The sequence below is a fragment of the Sus scrofa genome, chromosome 6 (assembly GCF_054392235.1).
Source record: "Sus scrofa isolate SSC_HxYL_T2T_F1_AM1 chromosome 6, Sscrofa_HxYL_maternal_Yorkshire_Landrace_v2.0, whole genome shotgun sequence".
In the NCBI taxonomy this organism is placed as follows: Eukaryota; Metazoa; Chordata; class Mammalia; order Artiodactyla; family Suidae; genus Sus; species Sus scrofa.
In genome coordinates, this window is record NC_139388.1 from 120655957 (window position 1) to 120674989 (window position 19033).

Consider the following 19033-nt stretch of genomic DNA (forward strand, 5'->3'; position numbering starts at 1 on the left):
CCCAGTCCACATGGTAACGGTTCTTAAGAGGTCTGTGTGGGCTGAAGTGGTGACTCCACTCCCCATTTGACTGAAATCTCACAATTCCTGAGTGGGGCACCTTCCCCGGCTGAGACAAGGCAAACCTGTTATCCTGCCTCTGGGGAAATTCATGCTAGAACAGCAGACTGCTTAGACCTCACTAACTGGAATGAAAACAGCAATGTTAGAGCACTAAGATTAGTGCATCTGGGCTCCCTCAGACGTGAGAGCATGTAGAAAAGCTTTTCATGCAGAAAGCTTCTGGATGATGGCACCGAAGTCAAGACGTCTCTTCCCCACCGAATTAGAACTGCAAGTTACTCGGTGCCAAACCCAAGGCTGTCCTGCCCTCCCGCTCTTTTAGCAAATGCCACAGGAAAGACAGAACACACATTAAGACTAATTTGTTAGTTATTATTTTGATGGCAGAAAGTATATGTGTTGGAAAATTTCTCATCATTCCTGAGCTGGGTTTGAAAGGCTGGAAGATATTTAAAATAATTCACTAGGTACTGGCATAAAAAGTCTTCAAAAATGTATTTGAGGTGAAAGGGTGTTTTGAAATAACAACAATAACATAGTACTATGTTCTTGATATTAAGTCATAAATAACTATATTAAGTCATAAATAAAGTTCTAAATAAAGGGTAAATGAAATAATCTCTGCTGGGAAATTTTTTAAAATGTGAAACTTCATTTAGTTGGATTTTATATTTTCAATCAGGGGTTGCTAAGCTTTTTCTTACAGAGCGGTGAAAAGTTTAGGTTTGTAGGCCATTTGGGCTCCGTTTCTGTATTGTGGAAGCAGCCACAGACAATATTAAGTATAGCAGTGTGTCTGTGTTCCAATAAAACTTTATTTGCAGAACAAGCACCTTGCCCCAAGGCTGTAGTGTATGAGACACTCACAAAAGCACATGAATGCATTGCTTCATTTAACTCTCATGACAAATCTATGAAGTGGGTAGTATTACCCCTATTTTGTCCATTCTGCAGGCAAAGACACCTGGGTTCAAGGGGTCATGTGACCTAACCATGGTCACAGTCAATGCCTGGAGCTGGTGTCTGACACTCTGAATCCTGAGTCTGACCTATGCTACACAGTCTAACATGCTCTTTAGACCACAGCAGCTTATTTAAAGAAAGAAGTAGGACTTAAAACTGTTTGCACAGCTATTTCTCTTATTAGAGGGTAGAGAGGTGAGCCTTCGGTTGGAATGACCAACTCAGAACTAAGACATCTGACTTTGAAAGTAAACATGAGACTGGAGATAGCTGATGAGAAAACTAAAAGAGATACTGAAGAAAATGCCTATTACAGTTAAAAACAAAAAGGCAGGAAAGCAGGTAAACAAAAACAAAATCTCGCCATGGAAATCAGAAACTGGATGTTATTATAGAGAAAAGAAGTGGTGAAAGAGCAGGTGACTGCTGTTCTCAAAACACCGAATGCCATCAGCTTAGGAGGGACTGCAGGAAATGCACACAAATGATCAGCAAGAACTTACCTGCCCACATAATCTTTCACTTTCTTGACCCTCTCGTCTCTCAATTTCTGTTCCTACCACCTCGCTGCCTACTCAAAAGGGCATATTTAGATTTGAAAACAGATACTCCTGTCGTTTCCTGTATTACTGCCTAAAGTTCAATTTCAAGTATTTCATACTCTACCACTTCTATTTTGCACCTCACTTGCTTAAACGAATGCACTTCAGAAGTTGCTTAACGCCACCAGGATCTCCAGTTCCCACTGGGGTTACCTTACACCTTTGTATTCATCCTTCCTTACCTGGAGAAGTCTATGGCTCATGGCTACCTGCCACTCCAGGGGTGGACTTCATCCGCACCTTTGCTCATCTCTGTTACACTCACTCGACTCTGCCTAAACTCAACTTTCCAGCTGACTAGATGGCTAGAAGGAAAAAAGGCTAGTGCCAAGTAACCTCACTTGAAATTTACTCACTTGAAATTTACTTTGATAAAACTCTAGGACCACCCTACTAATTACTTCCCTGGTTAACTACTCTTTGGGTCCCCACTCAAAGCTTCTAAAAGCTTCCATTTTGCTAAATTTAAATTAGTTCCCAGTCTTTATCTAGTCAATCACTAAGCATTTGACACAATTGCCCATTCTTCTGCGAAACACTATCATCATTTGGCTGCTGGGGTACCACATGCTCTGCTGTCTTTCTAGCTGCTGCTCCTTTCCATCTCCTCTAGACCCCACTGCTGGGGTGCTTGTTCCAGGGCTCAGTCCTTGGACCTCTTCTCTTTAGTTTCTAGGTTAGGGTTTCTCAACCTTAGCACTCTGGACATTTTTTACTGGATAATGCTTTGCTGTGGGGGCTGCCCAGTGCAGTAGGATGTTTCTCAGCATCCCTGTGCTCTCCTCCCTAGATGCCAGTAGCACCCAACTGTCTTCCAAGCCATGACAATCAAAATTGTAACCAGACATTGTCAAGCATCCCCTGTGGAGAAAAACTGTCCTTGATTGAGAATCACTGATGGAGGTGAACTCAGCTACCCCCACAGCTTCAAGTGCCATCTAGGAGCTGAGAAGCTCCAAATACATGCCCCCAGTCTAAACCCTGCCCCAAGCTCCAGACTTGTATATTCAACTGTCTTATTTTTTTGTCTTTTTAGGGCCAGACTCACAGCATATGGAAGTTGCCAGGCTAGGGGTCAAATGAGAGCTAGAGCTGCCAGCCTTTACCACAGCCACAGCAACGTGGAATCTGAGTCATGTCTGCAACCTACATCACAGCTCACAGCAACACCAGATCCTTAACCCACTGAGCAAGACAAGGGACTGAACCTGCCTCCTCATGGATACTAGTCGGATTCGTTTCCACTGAGCCACAAGGGAACTCCCCAACTGTCTTCTTTATTTCTTTGTTTTTATTTGCTTATTTATCATCTGCCTCCCCAATAGAATGTAATCTCCAAGTAGGCAGGGATTTGCATATTCACTATTTATTCCCAATGCTTACAACAGGGCAGGACATATAGTAAGTGCTCAAAATATATTTGTTGCCTAAAGAATTAAATGTTTAACATATATTAATTTATTTCATGCAGTTAATCAATGATGGGGCAGTTGGGTAGATAATTTTAAGCACATCAAGACATCTTTTAAAGACCTATTTTCTCTATTTAATTCAAGATAAAAGGAATGCCTTATTTCAAATAAATGTGTAAATAGTACTAATACTATCCATTAAATTTTAGGTAAAATTTTGCTATAGTCTTGAAAATGACAAAACTAGAATTCTTATTCTTTCAATATTTTTGTTTTACTCTGTACTTTTTTTTTTTTTTTTCTTTTTTGGTCTTTTTGCCATTTCTTGGGCCGCTCCTGCGGCATATGGAGGTTCCCAGGCTAGGGGTCAAATTGGAGCTGTAGCCACTGGCCTACGCCAGAGCCACAGCAACGTGGGATCCGAGCCGCATCTGCAACCTACACCACAGCTCACAGCAATGCCGGATCCTTAACCCACGGAGCAAGGGCAGGGACTGAACCCGCAACCTCATGGTTCCTAGTCGGATTCGTTAACCACTGAGCCACGACGGGAGCTCCAAAGAATTATGTACTTTTTTTTTTTTTTGTCTTTTTGTACTCTGTATTCTTATCATGCTTCATCTCAATTTGCACTTGTAAATAAATATATGTATATACATGCATTTCTTTATTTCAAATCACAATTGTACCTTTTGACTATCATGATGTCAACTAGCTGCCAATTCTTAATTGTATGTCATTTCTTCAATTATTTAGCCTCTTGGTCTAGTTTATGTTGTATCTGAAGTGGGGAGTAGAGGATATTTTCCAAGGAGGCCTGAATTCTCCTATCTTTAAAAAATTGCTTCCTGGATAAGAGCTATATTTATGTACTATTCCATAGTACATGATATTTAGTAATATTTATAACAGCTAGATTTTTGAATAGGTTGTACTGTTTTTTTCATTTTTTCTTTTCCTCTTGAAAGGAAGTAATAACCAAGCATAGCACTTCCTTGCCCTCAATAAGCTCTCAAATTAAGCTTGGCATCTATGTACGTGCATGTTACAATCAATTTTTAAAGAAGACCATGGCAGTCGACACTAGAAAAAAAAAAATCAAGCAGTATCTGGACATCTTTCCCCCCAGTCTCCTCAGTTTATTTATTTACTTGAGTGTTTACTCACTAAGCGCTCAGACTTCTATATATTTCTTAATGCAAATGTTTTGAGGTTCCTTTATCAACTCTTCTTTGAATAGGATTGAATGCTATCTTAATGATGAGTGCAGGCTGGATGTGCTGCTATCTTACAATGTTTTGAGTAAGAGACTAGAGGTAGTAAATATTCATATATGCACAGCACAGAAGTCAATCCAAAGCCCAACCAGCTCTACCGATGCTATGAGCTTCTACTCCATATACTTATCTGTGCCTTTTAAGCAACCCCCTCTTCTTCACTTTAAAAAAAATTGTGGTAAAATATACATAACATAAATAATCACCATTTTATTGGTAATTACAAAAATACACTTGTATATTTGCGATATTGGTGATACAAAAATACACTTGTATATTTTTAAATATACAAGCCAGTAGTATTAAGTGCATTCACAGAGTTCCTGTCATAGCTCAGTGGAAATGAATCCGACTAGCATCCAAGAGGAAGCAGGTTCAATCCCTGGCCTCGCTCAGTAGGTTAAGGACCAGGCGTTGCTGTGAGCTGTGGTGTACAGGTCGTAGATTGTGGCTTGGTTCTCGTGTTGCCGTGGCTGTGGTGTAGGCTGGCAGTTGCAGCTCCAATTCGACTCCCTCGACCTGGGAATCTCCATATGCTATGCGTACGGCCCTAAAAAAACAAAACAGAACAAAAAGCATGTTCACAATGTTTTGCTAACTTTTAAATGACATCTCTATTATATACATTTTAATCAATATAGCTAATCATGGTATTCTGTGGGGGAAAAAACCTATCAAAATGTACTGGTTTCAGCATATTCTTTCATTTGTTGCTGGTTTAATACAAATTCACCAATAAACCAAGCTCTCAGAGGCACCTTTAAAAAATCTTCTCTATAAACAATATGCCACCAAAGACTGAATGCTAGATTGTAACACTTGAGGAAATTTTTAAAAATCATAAAAAATTTTATGCTTGATTTCTCATCATTTGTCAGCAAATCAAGTATTTTCAGAAGAGAGTTTTACAGAACTTCCTTTTCTAAACAAAAAATTTTCTCATTTAGTTAATTCTAAATGTAAGCTTTAAGGAGAGACTGAAATCATGAAATAGGATTTGATTAACTTTTGACCAACGAATCTTGGGAAGTTTAAAAATAAACCCATTCATATAAATCTTCAATATCAATTAATATAAGCGGTCTTGATCACTCACAGACCAGGCTACTGAAGGAGTTAGAGATTATAAATATCTTTGAACATAAGCATAATTTGGTTAATAAATAATCTTACAAAATCTCATCTATTTTTAATAATGAAACTCAAGGAAGTAGACTACGGCTGGTGTATTTTAGAACTAGAGGAAAGAATGACTTAACCAGTTAAATGTTAGAACCACTTTTCCACTGAGGAAGCTGTCTTGGGCATCCCCCCAACCTTCCTGAGAGTGTGGTTGGGGTGACCCACCTGCAGAGAGAGACACTGTTGCATTCTTGGGGTAAGATACCATGCAGCCTGTTTTCCACATAGAGAGGATTTCCAAGAAACCAGCATCTGCTCCCTAAATCTTGAAATGTTCAGAGAATGGTGACTCAGTTGGACTTCTGCTGAAACAAGGTGAAATGAGAAAGTCCTTCCAATGTGAACCTTTCTAAAATCTGTCAGTGTAACTGTGGATGCTGCTGAAGAAAACACGGAGGGTTTTCTGGATCTGGTGGGTGGCACTGCCTCTCTGGTTAGTCCCTATTTGACAGCATGTTTGGACAGAGGTGCTTGCTCACTGTGTAAGTGGGAACAGAACTGTCCCTTTAAGGATGCAAAATAAATGCAGCACAGTAAACACTATTCAGCTTTTCTCAGATGAACAAAGATTAGTAAGTACCTACTGGGCAACATTCACTACATTAATTTTTCTCTACATAGACTGATACAGGCAGTTCATAAGGACTAGAATGAATACAGGCTGGTGTCAGGACATGGTCTGGAAGTCTCTCTCTCTCTCTTTTTTTTTAGGGCTGCACCCATGGCACATGAAAGTTCCCAGGCTAGAGGTCTAATTGGAGCTACAACTGACCGCCTATGCCACAGCCACAGCAACAGGGATCTGAGCCATGTCTGTGACCTACACCATAGCTCATGGCAACACCGGATCCTTAACCCACTGTGCAAGGCCAGGGATTGAACCCACATCCTCATGGATATTAGTAGGGTTTGACACCGCTGAGCCACTATGGGACCTCTAAGGAAGATTAACATCATATGCTTTTTGCTTGCTCCTCCAAGTAGAGCATCTAGCCTCACAGAAGATCTGGCCCTTTATTTACGTGGTAGAAAATCAAGTCCAAATTTTAAAAAAGGAAAAAAAAAATTTTTGATATGCCTTAACAGTTATTCTAGCAAAAGATAATGTTAACTAAGTATAGTGACCTGGGGGGCGCAGGGCAGGGGTGGCGGAGAGTGTCAGTTTAACTATAGCATGGGTCTTACAAGACCAGTTTTGGCCATTGATACCAACCCATTAGGAAGACGGAACCTCCGAAGAGGCAGAGATGAGCACTTACTGTGTACCCAATGACCTGAAAGCTAAATCATCTTAGTGAGGATAAATATTTGGATATTCCAGAGCTACCTTCACGTTGAATGTTATTTCCTCCATGACGTACACGCGTTCAGGAAATGCTTTAGCCACCTCCTCCACACTGTTGAAATATTGCACTGGCTCCTTTATATCTCGGTCTTGTTCCAGCAGCTTGAATTGTCCTAAAACACATGATAAACGGAAGAGATGTGAGATGTTTACACTGGACAGCTGTCACTGTGGCGACAGCATCCCCTTTCCTTACTCCCACTCTTCTTTGTCAAAGTCTTCTCAGCATTTTCATCACAAAGAATGTTACTGTAGCAAAAGGTTTTTTGAACTAGAATATATATTTAAAAATCAGCCTACAAATGCAAACATATTTTTTTTTGGTTTTCATTCAGAGTGTATAACCAGAAGATCAATATCAAATTGAATGGATGCTTATGTGTAATGAGATCTCGACTTGAAAACTTCGTTATAAATGGTTGCTTGTATTGTTTATAACAGTATTCACATTGTCATTTAGTTGAAATAATGCCCCCACATATTATATTCTAAAACCAAGTCTGAGTGGCTAGGAGGAATTGATTTTTTTTAAATTAGTATTTAAAAAATTTACAAGTGGGCTAAGATAATAGAATGGACCTTTAGCTTTCACAGATACATTTGGTATCAACAAAATGTGGGTGATGTTAAGGACGCAGGAGCTGCTACAATTTGTGATGTGTTGCTAGGCTCACGCATTGCGCTGGAGCACAAGGAAGCTGGGCCTGGGGGAGCCCCCTTCCAATGAGTGAACCACTTGGCATCTGAGGCAGCACATGGCTTCCTTCTTTCCTTTTTTTACTGGGTGTGAAATCCATGACAGCAGACATACTATCCCAGTATCCACAATTTGGGGGATTTTTTTTTGCAGAACTTTGAACATATTTTCAATAATGTCAAGGATCTATTATATTGCTTGTGTATTTTCAGTACTTGTGATACTGCTGCTACATTCCGGAGGAGGTGCTTTCAGTTGAGAATAAAAGATCATATACAATCAAGTCCACGACACCATGTTTCTTAATGGTCATTTTCTGAATGCTGTTTACACAACATATCACTTGAGGAACTTGAAAAGGAATGAAAAACTATTATGAAGCAGATTTCTCTGCAGGTGTTCAGGCAGAAACAGGGAAATTTTCATTCATGTTCTCAACACTTTTTTTTTTTAAAGCATCAATTAAGTGGAAGCATTATTCTAGATGCTGGTGGTAAAGAGACCAGATAAAAATCTCTGTCTTCCTGAATTTATACTGCAGGAAGAAACAGATGATAGATACAATAAATGAATAAAGTACATGTTAGAAGGTGAGAAGTGCTATTAAAAAATGAGGTGACAGGGCATTCCTGCTGTGGCTCAGCGGGTTACAAACCCAGCTAGTATCGATGAGGATACAGGTTTGATCCCTGACCTCACTCAGCGGGTTAAGGTCCGGCATTGCCGTAGCTGTGGTGTAGGTCACAGAGGTGGCTTGGATCCTGACTTGCTGTGGCTGTGGCACAGGCTGGCAGCTGCAGCTCTAGCTCCAATTTATCTCCTAGCCTGGGAACTTCCGTATGTCATGAGTGTGGTCTTAAAAAACAAAACAAAACAAAAAACAGGGTGACAGGGTTGGAGAGCTCCAGGTGGCCAGAGTAGGTATGGCTGAGAAGGTGACTTTGATGCAGCTGGGCAGTAAGTTCTTAGAATTCTGAACACAGGCGACAGTCTACACAGGCTTCAGGCTGAGAGGTTGATGTGTTTTTGGCATGCTGCTAGTGTGGCCAAAGTGGAGTGAATAAAAGCTAAGAAAAAAGAGTCAGAGAAGTAACAGGTGGTGAAGACTGGCTACAGCGTTGCAGAACTGTGGCTCTTCAGATGAGTGGGACAGGGAGCCACCTGGGGGTTTAAGTGGAGAAGAGGTGACCTAACCAACATTACAGAAGAGTCATTTTTGCTGTGTTGAGGACACCCTGGAAAGGGCCCAGGAGTAGAGGCAGAGACACCAGTTAGGAAGCCCCTGCCATCAACCAGATTTGAGATGGCAGAGTCTGGAGAAGTGAGTGTCAGGGATCTGGCCTGAGCAAGCTGGGAATGCAGCTGCCTTAGCTGAGATGGGCAGGTCTGGAGGGGTAAGAGCAGGAGGTAAGATCCAGAGTTCAGTCTGGACAGGTTATGCCTGGGATGTCTATTAGACATATGAATGGAGATTTCCCTGAAGCTCTTAGACATATAAGTGTGGCAGGGAAAGGTCTGGCTGGAAATAACTCTGGGTGTCATCAGACATGGATGATACCTAAAGCCACGACTTTTTTTTTTTTTTTTTTTTTTTTTTTTTTTTTTTTGCTTTTTAGGGCTGCACCTGCGGCATATGGAAGTTTCTGGATAAGGGATCCAATCAGAGCTGCAGCTGCTGGCCTACACCACAGTCACAGCCACGTAGGATCCAAGCCACATCTGTGACCTACACCGCAGCTCATGGCAATGCCAGATTCTTTTTTTTTTTATTTTTTTTTAAATTTTTTTATTTTTTTGTCTTTTGCTATTTCTTTGGGCCGCTCCCGCCCCGCGGCATATGGAGGTTCCCAGGCTAGGGGTCTAATCGGAGCTGTAGCCACCAGCCTACGCCAGAGCCACAGCAACGCAGGATCCAAGCCGCATCTGCAACCTACACCACAGCTCACGGCAACGCCGGATCGTTAACCCACTGAGCAAGGGCAGGGACCGAACCCGCGACCTCATGGTTCCTAGTCGGATTCGTTAACCACTGCGCCACGACGGGAACTCCAATGCCAGATTCTTAACCCACTTAGCAAGGCCAGGGATCGAACCTGCATCCTCATGGATACTAGTCAGGTTTGTTACGATAGGAACTCCAAGCCATAACACTTTAATGATGATGACCAGGGACCGAGAAGAGGTCCAAGGCAGGAGTCCTGGGGGACTGATGAGGGGTATAAGAGGAAAATCCAGAAGTGGTAAATTCTAGAAGCCAGGTGATCCAAGCGCCTCATGGAGAAGAAGTGGGAGTGTGTCAAATGCTGCCTACATGACTGTGACATGAGACTGAGAACTGCTGGATTTAGCAGCTTGAATTTAATTGGGGATTTGGATATGAGCAGTGGAATAGCTGGGCCAAAGCTTGATTGAGCTGGCTTTTAAAAAGCCTGAGAAACAAGAGCTGGGAATAGTAAAAACAGACACCAGGTGATGTTTCAGGGCATTCTGCAATGAGGGGAGAAGAAACATTGATTAAGCAGCTAAAGGGAGGAAGTGGATTGGGGTCTAGGGAGTATTTTTGTTTCCTTAATATGATGGGAGAAGTTACAGCATGTCTGGATGCTGAGGGAACTGACCCAGAGATGATGAAAGACATCATTGGAGCACATCCTTGAGTGTGTGTGTTGGGGGTGTCAGAGAAAATCAATATGATAAAACGACTCGTGGGCAGTCCTAAGTTCCCACTTGAGGTTCACGGTCATTTAAAAGTGAAAACAGTCTGGCTGCATGTTTTCCTCCAGCCAGTGTCTGATGCATCGTGGCTGGTATGAAGCAGGCAGAGATTTGGACTCAGCCAATCGCCAAGTGAGTATGTGACCTGCAAGAGGGGCAAAGGAGGAAGGGTGTATGCAAGGTAGTTCATAGGGCTTGAGCGGGACTCAACATCTTGAGAGGGAATGAAGAGGATGGAAACAGCAGTGGATGGAGAGGTTCTGATTTTGATGATGGTTGATTTCTGTGCCCTAGAGGAGTGAGCTTGAGGACCAGGCAGAGGAGAAGGGCTGGAGAGTGGTATGTATGTGACTGAGATAATGGAGGGATGCAGTTATTAGTTATGACATGGTCAAGGGGGTCACCATGAGAGGTAAAGGTTGAGATGGTGAGAAGCTAAAGGAACTGAGAAGCCAGGGGGTAGTAAATGGGTTAAATAGATAAGCACTTCTCTCACCTCTCCTAGGGGTGAGAGAAGCAATGCAGGGGAGAATGGCCGTGAGCCAGGAGTGAAAACTATGGAGAAGTGAGGGAGGAATCTTAGGCTGGGCGGATAATGGTAACAACGATGGGTAGTAGAGGATACCACCTGAGGACAAGAGATGTAAAGCTGAGTTTTTAGGGAGCAGGGAAGGTCAAGGTAGCAATGATGAGCACAGAGAACACGTACATGCCCTCATCTCTAGCGTAAAAAAATAGAGCTACCACCTGCTTCAGGAAAGCAGTGTTGTTCAGTGTATATACAGGTTTGGGTTTGAACAAGAAGAAAGTTATTTCAGAGAAGGGTTTAAGGACAGGAATTTTTCTAGTGATGAACCTTGATGGAAGCATTTTCAGGAATTAAAGGGTAAGTGATGAGGACAAAACAGAGGATGCACCAAGACATAACAGCTCAGGTACCTTTCAAAAGTATGTGGAAGGATGAATAATAACACATTTGAAAATACAGAAAGTGTTAATTATACCTTTTTCATCAATTTTTTAAAAAAAATCAAAAGGATTATGGGTATCTCAATACTATATATTTAAACAAATTCTGGAGTTCCCATCGTGGCTCAGTGGTTAACGAATCCGACTAGGAACCATGAGGTTGTGGGTTTGATCCCTGCCCTTGCTCAGTGGGTTAAGGATCTGGCGTTGCCGTGAGCTGTGGTGTGGGTCGAAGATGTGGCTCGGATCCCGCGTTGCTGTGGCTCTGGCGTAGGCCGGCGGCTACAGCTCCGATTCAACCCTTAGCCTGGGAACCTCCATATGCCACGGGAGTGGCCTAAGAAATGGCAAAAAAAGGACAAAAATAAATAAATAAATAAATTCTGCCACCATAATAAACTTTTTCACTTGTCACTCTTCTACCTGGCCCATGTACAAGTTTTTAATAACTATGGTTTATCTACAGCTTTATACTCTGTTCCTTTCTATATTTTCCTACATTTTCCCATATGATGACACTTACAATGTTTACACAGTGCTTACTAATGGATTCAAGTATTTTTCTATTCTTAACTCGGTTAGCCTGAGTTAGGCAGATGTCTAAGACAAGTGGGAACTCTGCCACTTACATGTCTTATGATCCTGGCAAATTACTAATCCATCTGAGCCTTTCTTCCTTGCCTATAAAGTGGGGACACTTCATAGGGCTGCTGTGGGGATTAACTAAGATGATGTACTTAAAGTTCTCAGCACAAGTAACCCTTTAGTGACTCTTAACTCCCTTCCCTGTTTTCAAGATACACAGAGATTTTTCTTTTGTCTTTTGGTTCACATTTTGGGGATAAATTTTCTAGAGTAAGATTATTAAATCAAAGGTTATCACACAATTTGTTATGTTTACCATGCATGGCTATACTGTTTTCCAAGATACCTAAACCAATTTATATTTGTACCAATAGGCTACATGCCTCTTAGCTGGAATACAAGCTTGCCAGCACTATTTTTAAAATTAGACAATTCAATGCATATTAAAAAGCATGTCTTTCCTGTATTAATCTGCATCTCTCTGAAGATCAGTGAAGGTAAACATTTGAATTTTTCCTATGCAAATGACTGCATGAATATATAGTAAGTATATTTGACATAGTCTACATTTTTTCTTACTTCTAGAGACATACCTAACAGCTTACTGGATATTTATACTTGGAAGTCCCATTAGCGCCAAATTCAACTTCTCTGAATTTGGGAAAGCACAATGTCTTGCAGGTAATAGGTACATAATAAATGTTTACCGAATAAAAGAAAATTACTTTAGCCCTAGAACTGGCAAACAATGCAGCAACGCATAAGTAACCGCAGGTTTTCAAAGTTAAAAATAAAAGGAAAACTTTTTAAGTGTATACAAGGTTTGTTTCCAAACAAGAGATGAATGTTTTCACTCAACAGAGAAAGAAAGCAATGGTGAACTTAATAAATCATTCAGATCTGAATAACATAAAGAACCTCAAGAAATATCTTTTCAGGATGAAACAGTCTTTCATCATCAGGATGTGATATACCAAGGGGCAAAAGTAGTCATCAGTAAAAGTTCAAATTCAACTGTATAGGTCCATTTGATTGAACTATCCAGAACCATATGAAAGAGACATCAGATTCTTACCAACATTTCTAATCACCTGTAATTGTGATTATTATTTTCCAGTTTGTTAGAAATGTAAGAAAATAAATTGTAGATTTGGAACCTGAACCATTTCAAGCTATCATTAAATCAAGTATAGTTTATGAAAGTCTACATGTTATCTTTCCATGAGTATGAAATAGTTTATTTTAAAATTCTGATCAATATTTTAGAAAAATTTTCCCAAGAGGAGGGATCTGTATGTACGCCAAGCACTCATTAAGTGCTCTTTAGGTGTTTAATCTTTGAGCTAACAGAGTACCTGAAAGCTGATGCTTACATTAAATTCCACCCTGTTCCTTCAGAAAAGATTTGGATGTGTTACCAAATCCTAACACTTCCATATCAAATGAGACATTACCCTATAGAATAGTGCTGCCTAAGAGAAATACAATGCAAGCCACATAGGCAATTACGTGGTTTCTGTAGCCCAGTGGTTTTGGATCATCATGTTTCTGTTTTCATTTGTCTCTAGGTATTTTTTGATTTCCAATTTGATTGATTTAGTAATCCATTGGTTGTTTAGTAGCAGACTGTTTAGCCTCCACATGCTTGTGTTTTTTTGCAGTTTTTTTTTTTTTTTTTCTTGCAGTTGATTTCTAATCTCACAATGATGTGGTGGGAAAAATGTTTGATATGATTTCAATTTTCTTAAATTTACTGAAGCTTGCTTTGTGGCCCAGCATGTGATCTATCCTGGAGAATGTTCCATGTACACTTGAAAAGAATGTGTATTCTGCTGCTCTCAAATGGAATGCTCTATAAATATCAATTACGGCCACCCTAGTCCAATGTATTTAAGGCTTGTGTTTGATTTTCTGTCTGGATGATCTCTGCATTGCTGAAAGTGGGGTGTTAAAGTTCCCCACTATTATTGTGTTACTGTCCATTTCTCCTTTTATATCTGTTAACACTTGCCTTACATATTGGGATGCTCATATGTTGGGTACAATTATATGTTTTCTAATAGTCACATGAAAAAAGTAAAGAGAAGTGAAATTAATTTTAATATGTTTTACTTAAACAAATAAATCTAAGTTCAACACAAGGATCATTAACCATTTTATTGTTTTTTCCCCCACATTAAATCTTCAAATCCCGTGTATATTTTATACTTGTGGAACACCTGTGTTCCCACAACTCTCGGTACAAGTGCTCAACAGCCCAGGTGGCTAGTGGATACTATATTCACATGAGCCTAGAACATCACTGCACTCCCTTAAAACTGGCTATAGATAACTCCTCATGTCCTTAAAAATGGCCATGTGACAGAATACCTCTCAATAAAAACAGGGTGTTTTCTCTCATGAAATAAGAGCTTCAGAACTCTTCAGTTTTCTTTTTCTTGCCCTGTTTGTCATTATCACTGATATTTTGGCTCAAATAATACAGCCTGGGTTTCTTGTTATAAACCACCTCTAGCCCCTTAACACCATTTTTCTTCTCTCTCAGTTTGGGTGCTTGCTTTTTCAGCATCCTTTAGTTATTTTTCTACTGTGTATATGGTCTTTTGTTGTTAGCAGCTTCAAATATATTTTGGCATATGGACCCAATGAATAATCCTATTTGGTGTAGCTCTGTTGTCAATGGTAAAACTGAATAAATTCTGACCTTCTAGTCTCACCTGTGTTTGTCATTTCCCTGGACAGGAAGACTTTAAGAGTCACACAAGCGTGGGAGCACTTACAAGAAACTATCTGAGAATAATGAACATACATAGATGAAAGAATAAGAATAAAAACAAAGCAACAGCTAGAAATGACCAGATATTTTCACATTTGAACATACTGTACATCAGAAAACTTGATTCCTCTCATTCATTCTTTGCACTGTTTATTGAATATCTAATACAATCTCTTAACTTCTCTCTCCTCTTTCCCATACAGTTTCTTCATATCGAACTGGATTTTAGTTTATTTTTCTTTTTTACATATATTATTATTTTAAGCATTTTCTTGTCATATGTTTAATAGTCTAAAACCAAATAATTGTTTTATATTTCTTATACCTCACAAATGCCTTCCAAAGCTAAACATAGCAACTATTTTAATGTAATGTTTTAAATACTGGGTCACAGTACACATGCAACTTCCTACTGCGGGGATTGGCAGACTTGTTCTGTAAATATTTTAGGTTTCTTGGGCTAAGTGGTCTCCGTTACAACTATTCAACTCTGGCGATGTACCTCAAGACCAGCCACAGATAAAATGCAAACTACAACAGCTGTGTTCCAACCCAACATTATGAAAACAGGCAGTGGGTCACATCTAGCCCTCAGGCCACACAGTTTGCTGACCTCTGTCCTGCCAGGAGGTGAGGACAGCACAGACCAGGATAGTGGCAAGAAGACAAGATATTAGAAATGAAATGACCAGTCTTTACATTCCAACACTCCTAAATAGTCATGCTGAGGTGTCCTGAAAGGAGCTGAAACCACAACCTTAAGCCAACCCACACTCGTCTGCGAATGGCAGTTTTCCTTTTAAATGTGAATCTAGAATCAAAAGGTGTTAAGTTGTATTAGCAGAGTAACACAAATGAAAAGCAAACATGCCCATATCCTCTCAATGTATTTTACACGACTAAATTTAAACCAATTTTCCTTGGCTTCTATTCTTTTATAAAAGAATATAACATTCACAGAGGGGTCAATGTGAAGTACTTTGGGAAAGATGCTATGCTATTGTGTTGCTCTGTTCTCTGAGCCTGCTGTAGCCTGGAAGTTAGAACCTGTCACAGTCAAGTATTGGCGCCAATTTAAAGAGTTAAGAGCCAGTTCCCTGCCCAAATGTGAAATCAATTTACACAACACATATTCCCACAACCCCCACACTGAGGAACTAATTTTTTAACAGACCATTTCATGAATAACAGAGTCTTTGTGCCACCAAATAAAAACGTTTGGAGATCGCCAAAACATCTGTTCTGAGATGTTACTGTCAAAACCCGGTTCCCGGAGAGGGAGCAAACTGCATTGTCTTTCAATAGTTTTGTTGGTTTCATAAAACGTCTCTGTTGGGAGAGCTCTTCCGTCTCCGGGACCCCGAAACTCACAGGAATGAATCCAACAGCACAGTCACTAATGACAATGCAAAGAAACTGAAGGTAATATGTAAAAGGCAAAGACTGGTACGATTATTGCCCTGCTTTCACGATTTGATTCTAGAACTATTATTACATTAATTAATACACTGACAAGATCATTTTTTTTTTTTTAGTGAGTGTTCCCCACTATTGGGGTTCACAGTGATTTACCTCAATAGAGATGATGCGATACATTAAGCACAGCTAAGACGCCCGAAGTCCCACGGGGTCTAAGTTTCTAGCACCTGTGCGATGCTGAAGAGACTATAAGGCCACATGCCCTCCTTTACTTAGAAGGAAAAGTTCACTTGCCAGAAACGAAAAATGGAAACTAATTTTGCTGAGACAAGAGAGCAACAATGTCAAGATGTACAGACATAACAGGGGGAGTCAGAGGTGGTCAAGTTTAAGTCTGTCCTGTTTGCTATTGGCTGGGAAGTTACGGTCAATGGGCAGTGGGAGGGTGGGGCCCCCATGACTCGCACCTCCCTGGTCTCCAGCACAGCTGGTGACTGGTGACGAGCACCGTCTGTGGGAAGTCTCTTTTCACAGCTCTGGTTTTACTGTTCACCTTCCCTTCAGCACAGGGGCCAACTTCATGTGTGTAAATAAAACGGAACGAAACAAGAGCCGAGGCCTCTAGTATCCATCTGTGGGCCCATAACTCAAGTAAAAGATGACACTCTGCTGGCTCTGCCCTCCCGGCTGGGAGCAGGAAAACGTCACAGAAACTAGCACAAAATGATTCAACAGAAAAGAGAGCAACAGAAAACCTGCCCTGGAACACCAAAGCAACCCAAGAACGGCTAAAATGAACAAAAATGGATAAAGAAAAGAGTCCCAGAAGGCTGAAAAATGCCATGACCAGCAAATCTGGCCTGGTGCCCAGCGCTGTACCACATGGGCATCGAGCAGGCACTTATTAATGCATGAATGAATCTTACTTTTCTTCTCTTACCTCCTTCAGAGACAGGCCGTCAACATGAAGTTAGATGGTTTCAAGTCAGTTGTGCAAATGAAATACATTCTAAAAGGTTCAAGCAACTGGACCTGAAAACCACTGGGCCACTTCCAGATGTGAAGAAATGAGGATTCTCAAGTGACAGAAGCAATACAACGGTTGCCATTTTTCAAGAAGTAAATACATCTGGGCTAGAATCTAAACTTACACTCAAGATTTAACTTTATAAATATTCTGGTATATTTAATGTTATGGATGCATGGAGGCTGGAGTTTCTACAGGACTGAAATTAAGTGTAGGATTGCCAGGTAAAAGATATGCCTCTTGTTCTTCTGAAACATACCATCATATCGCCTTTTAAAAAGTGACTTATAGGAGTTCCTGTCGTGGCTCAGTCGTTACCGAACCTGACTAGTATCTATGAGTGAGCTGATCCCTGGCTTTGCTCAACAGGTTAAGGATCCGGTGTTGCCATGAAGTGTGGTGTAAATCACAGATGTGGCTCGGATCCCACGTAGCTGTGGTGTAGGCCAGCAGCTACAGCTCTGATTTGACCAGAGCCTGGGAACCTCCATATGCTGTGGATGTAGCCCTAAAAAGACAAAAGAGGAAAAAAAAAAAAAAAAAAGTGACTATAGGAGTTCCCTGGTGGTGAGGCAGGTTAAGGATCCAGTGTTGTCACTGAAGTGACTCTGGTTGCTGCTGTAGCTCAGGTTCAATCCCTGGCCAGGGAATATCTGCATGCTGTGGGTATGGCCAAAAAAACTGTATGTAATGTTCACTTCCACCAATGGTATATGAAAACTCGTTTACCTAAACTTTTCACCAATACTATTGGTGTTGGTGAACCACCTTGCTTCTCTTTCCTTGAGTAATGTGAACAGTTTTTAAGATTTACTTAATATATGTAATTGCCAAAAAATTGAAATAGTACCAGAGGGTACAAGTTAAGAAGAAGTCTCCTCCCAGCTGCAGTGCTATCATTCTCTTGTACACCTGTCCAGAGACAGTATCTGATACATCCATCGGCACATATAATGCCGCTCTTTTTAAAATGAATGGCAGGATTCTGCACCGTTCTTTTATCATTCCATAAATACCTGTCTCATTCTTTTTTAAGAGGTATATAACATTCCACCCTGTGCAAATAACATAGCTAATTTAACCAGTTTCCTGTTGATGGGCATTTGGATTTATTCCAGTCTTTTGCAGCCACATTGATGCTGAAGGTAGTACCCTTGTACCAAAGGCTTTGAGGGCTTAGTGCAAGTACACTGGTGTGTGAAAATGCCTACCCGTGGAATTGATGGGCCAAGCGTAAGTGCGTTTTTACTTTTGATAGATATTGCCAAACCTTCACAGAGTGTATGTGCCCACTTATATTCTCACCAATGTGTTTCCTCATTTCCTGTTATCATTGCCAATCTGATAGGTAAAAAAATGTATCTCACTGAGATTTCCATTGTACTTTTCTTATTATCAAGGTAGATATAGTTATTTTTATGATAACTAACTTATATCTCATATTCTGTCCAGTTTCTTCTTACCAATTTTTGACATTTCTCTTAATCTTAAACATAATTAAAAAATAAAAACACAAATGTGAAATACTACAACCCAGCATTCCCTACTCTATAGTCTGATTCTCAATATCAAGTCTAGTTAATTCCTAAATTACGATTTTTTTGCGGGGGAGGCGTGAGAACGGAAGTGGAACTGGGATAAAAAGAAAGGTACAGAACCAATGAGGACAAAAGCTCCAAACATACAACCAACAGAGACCAGGAATTAAAAGCCAAAGAATAGAAAGAAATCATCAACCAAAAAACAATGGATTTCATTATTGAATGTAACGAATACATCTGTGGGTATTTCTATTTATTTCTCAATCTCCATAGAACAAGTGGTCAGACCACTGCTTTCAATTCTGAAACTCCATCCCTGAACTTGACTAGATCTGGATTCAAAATGGCATCGTGCTGGGACATATGTTCTAACCAGTGAAGCTATTTCACACCATGCAAATGATTTCCCTATTTGTTGAAAAATGGGAAAACTGCATTTTTTCATTGCATTGGTCAGCTG

At 40.4% G+C, this 19033-nt stretch overlaps 1 protein-coding gene across 4 annotated transcripts in view; it reads right to left on the reverse strand.

The window, feature by feature from the left end:
- GAREM1 (GRB2 associated regulator of MAPK1 subtype 1) overlaps window positions 1-19033 on the reverse strand; it is a 225148-nt gene that overhangs the window by 59309 nt on the left and 146806 nt on the right. For all 4 annotated transcript variants that reach the window (XM_084964429.1, XM_003482054.5, XM_021096217.2 and 1 more), the window contains one exon: window positions 6827-6957. In XM_084964429.1, coding sequence (XP_084820555.1) covers window positions 6827-6957 — 131 coding nt within the window. The remainder of the gene's footprint in view (window positions 1-6826; window positions 6958-19033) is intronic.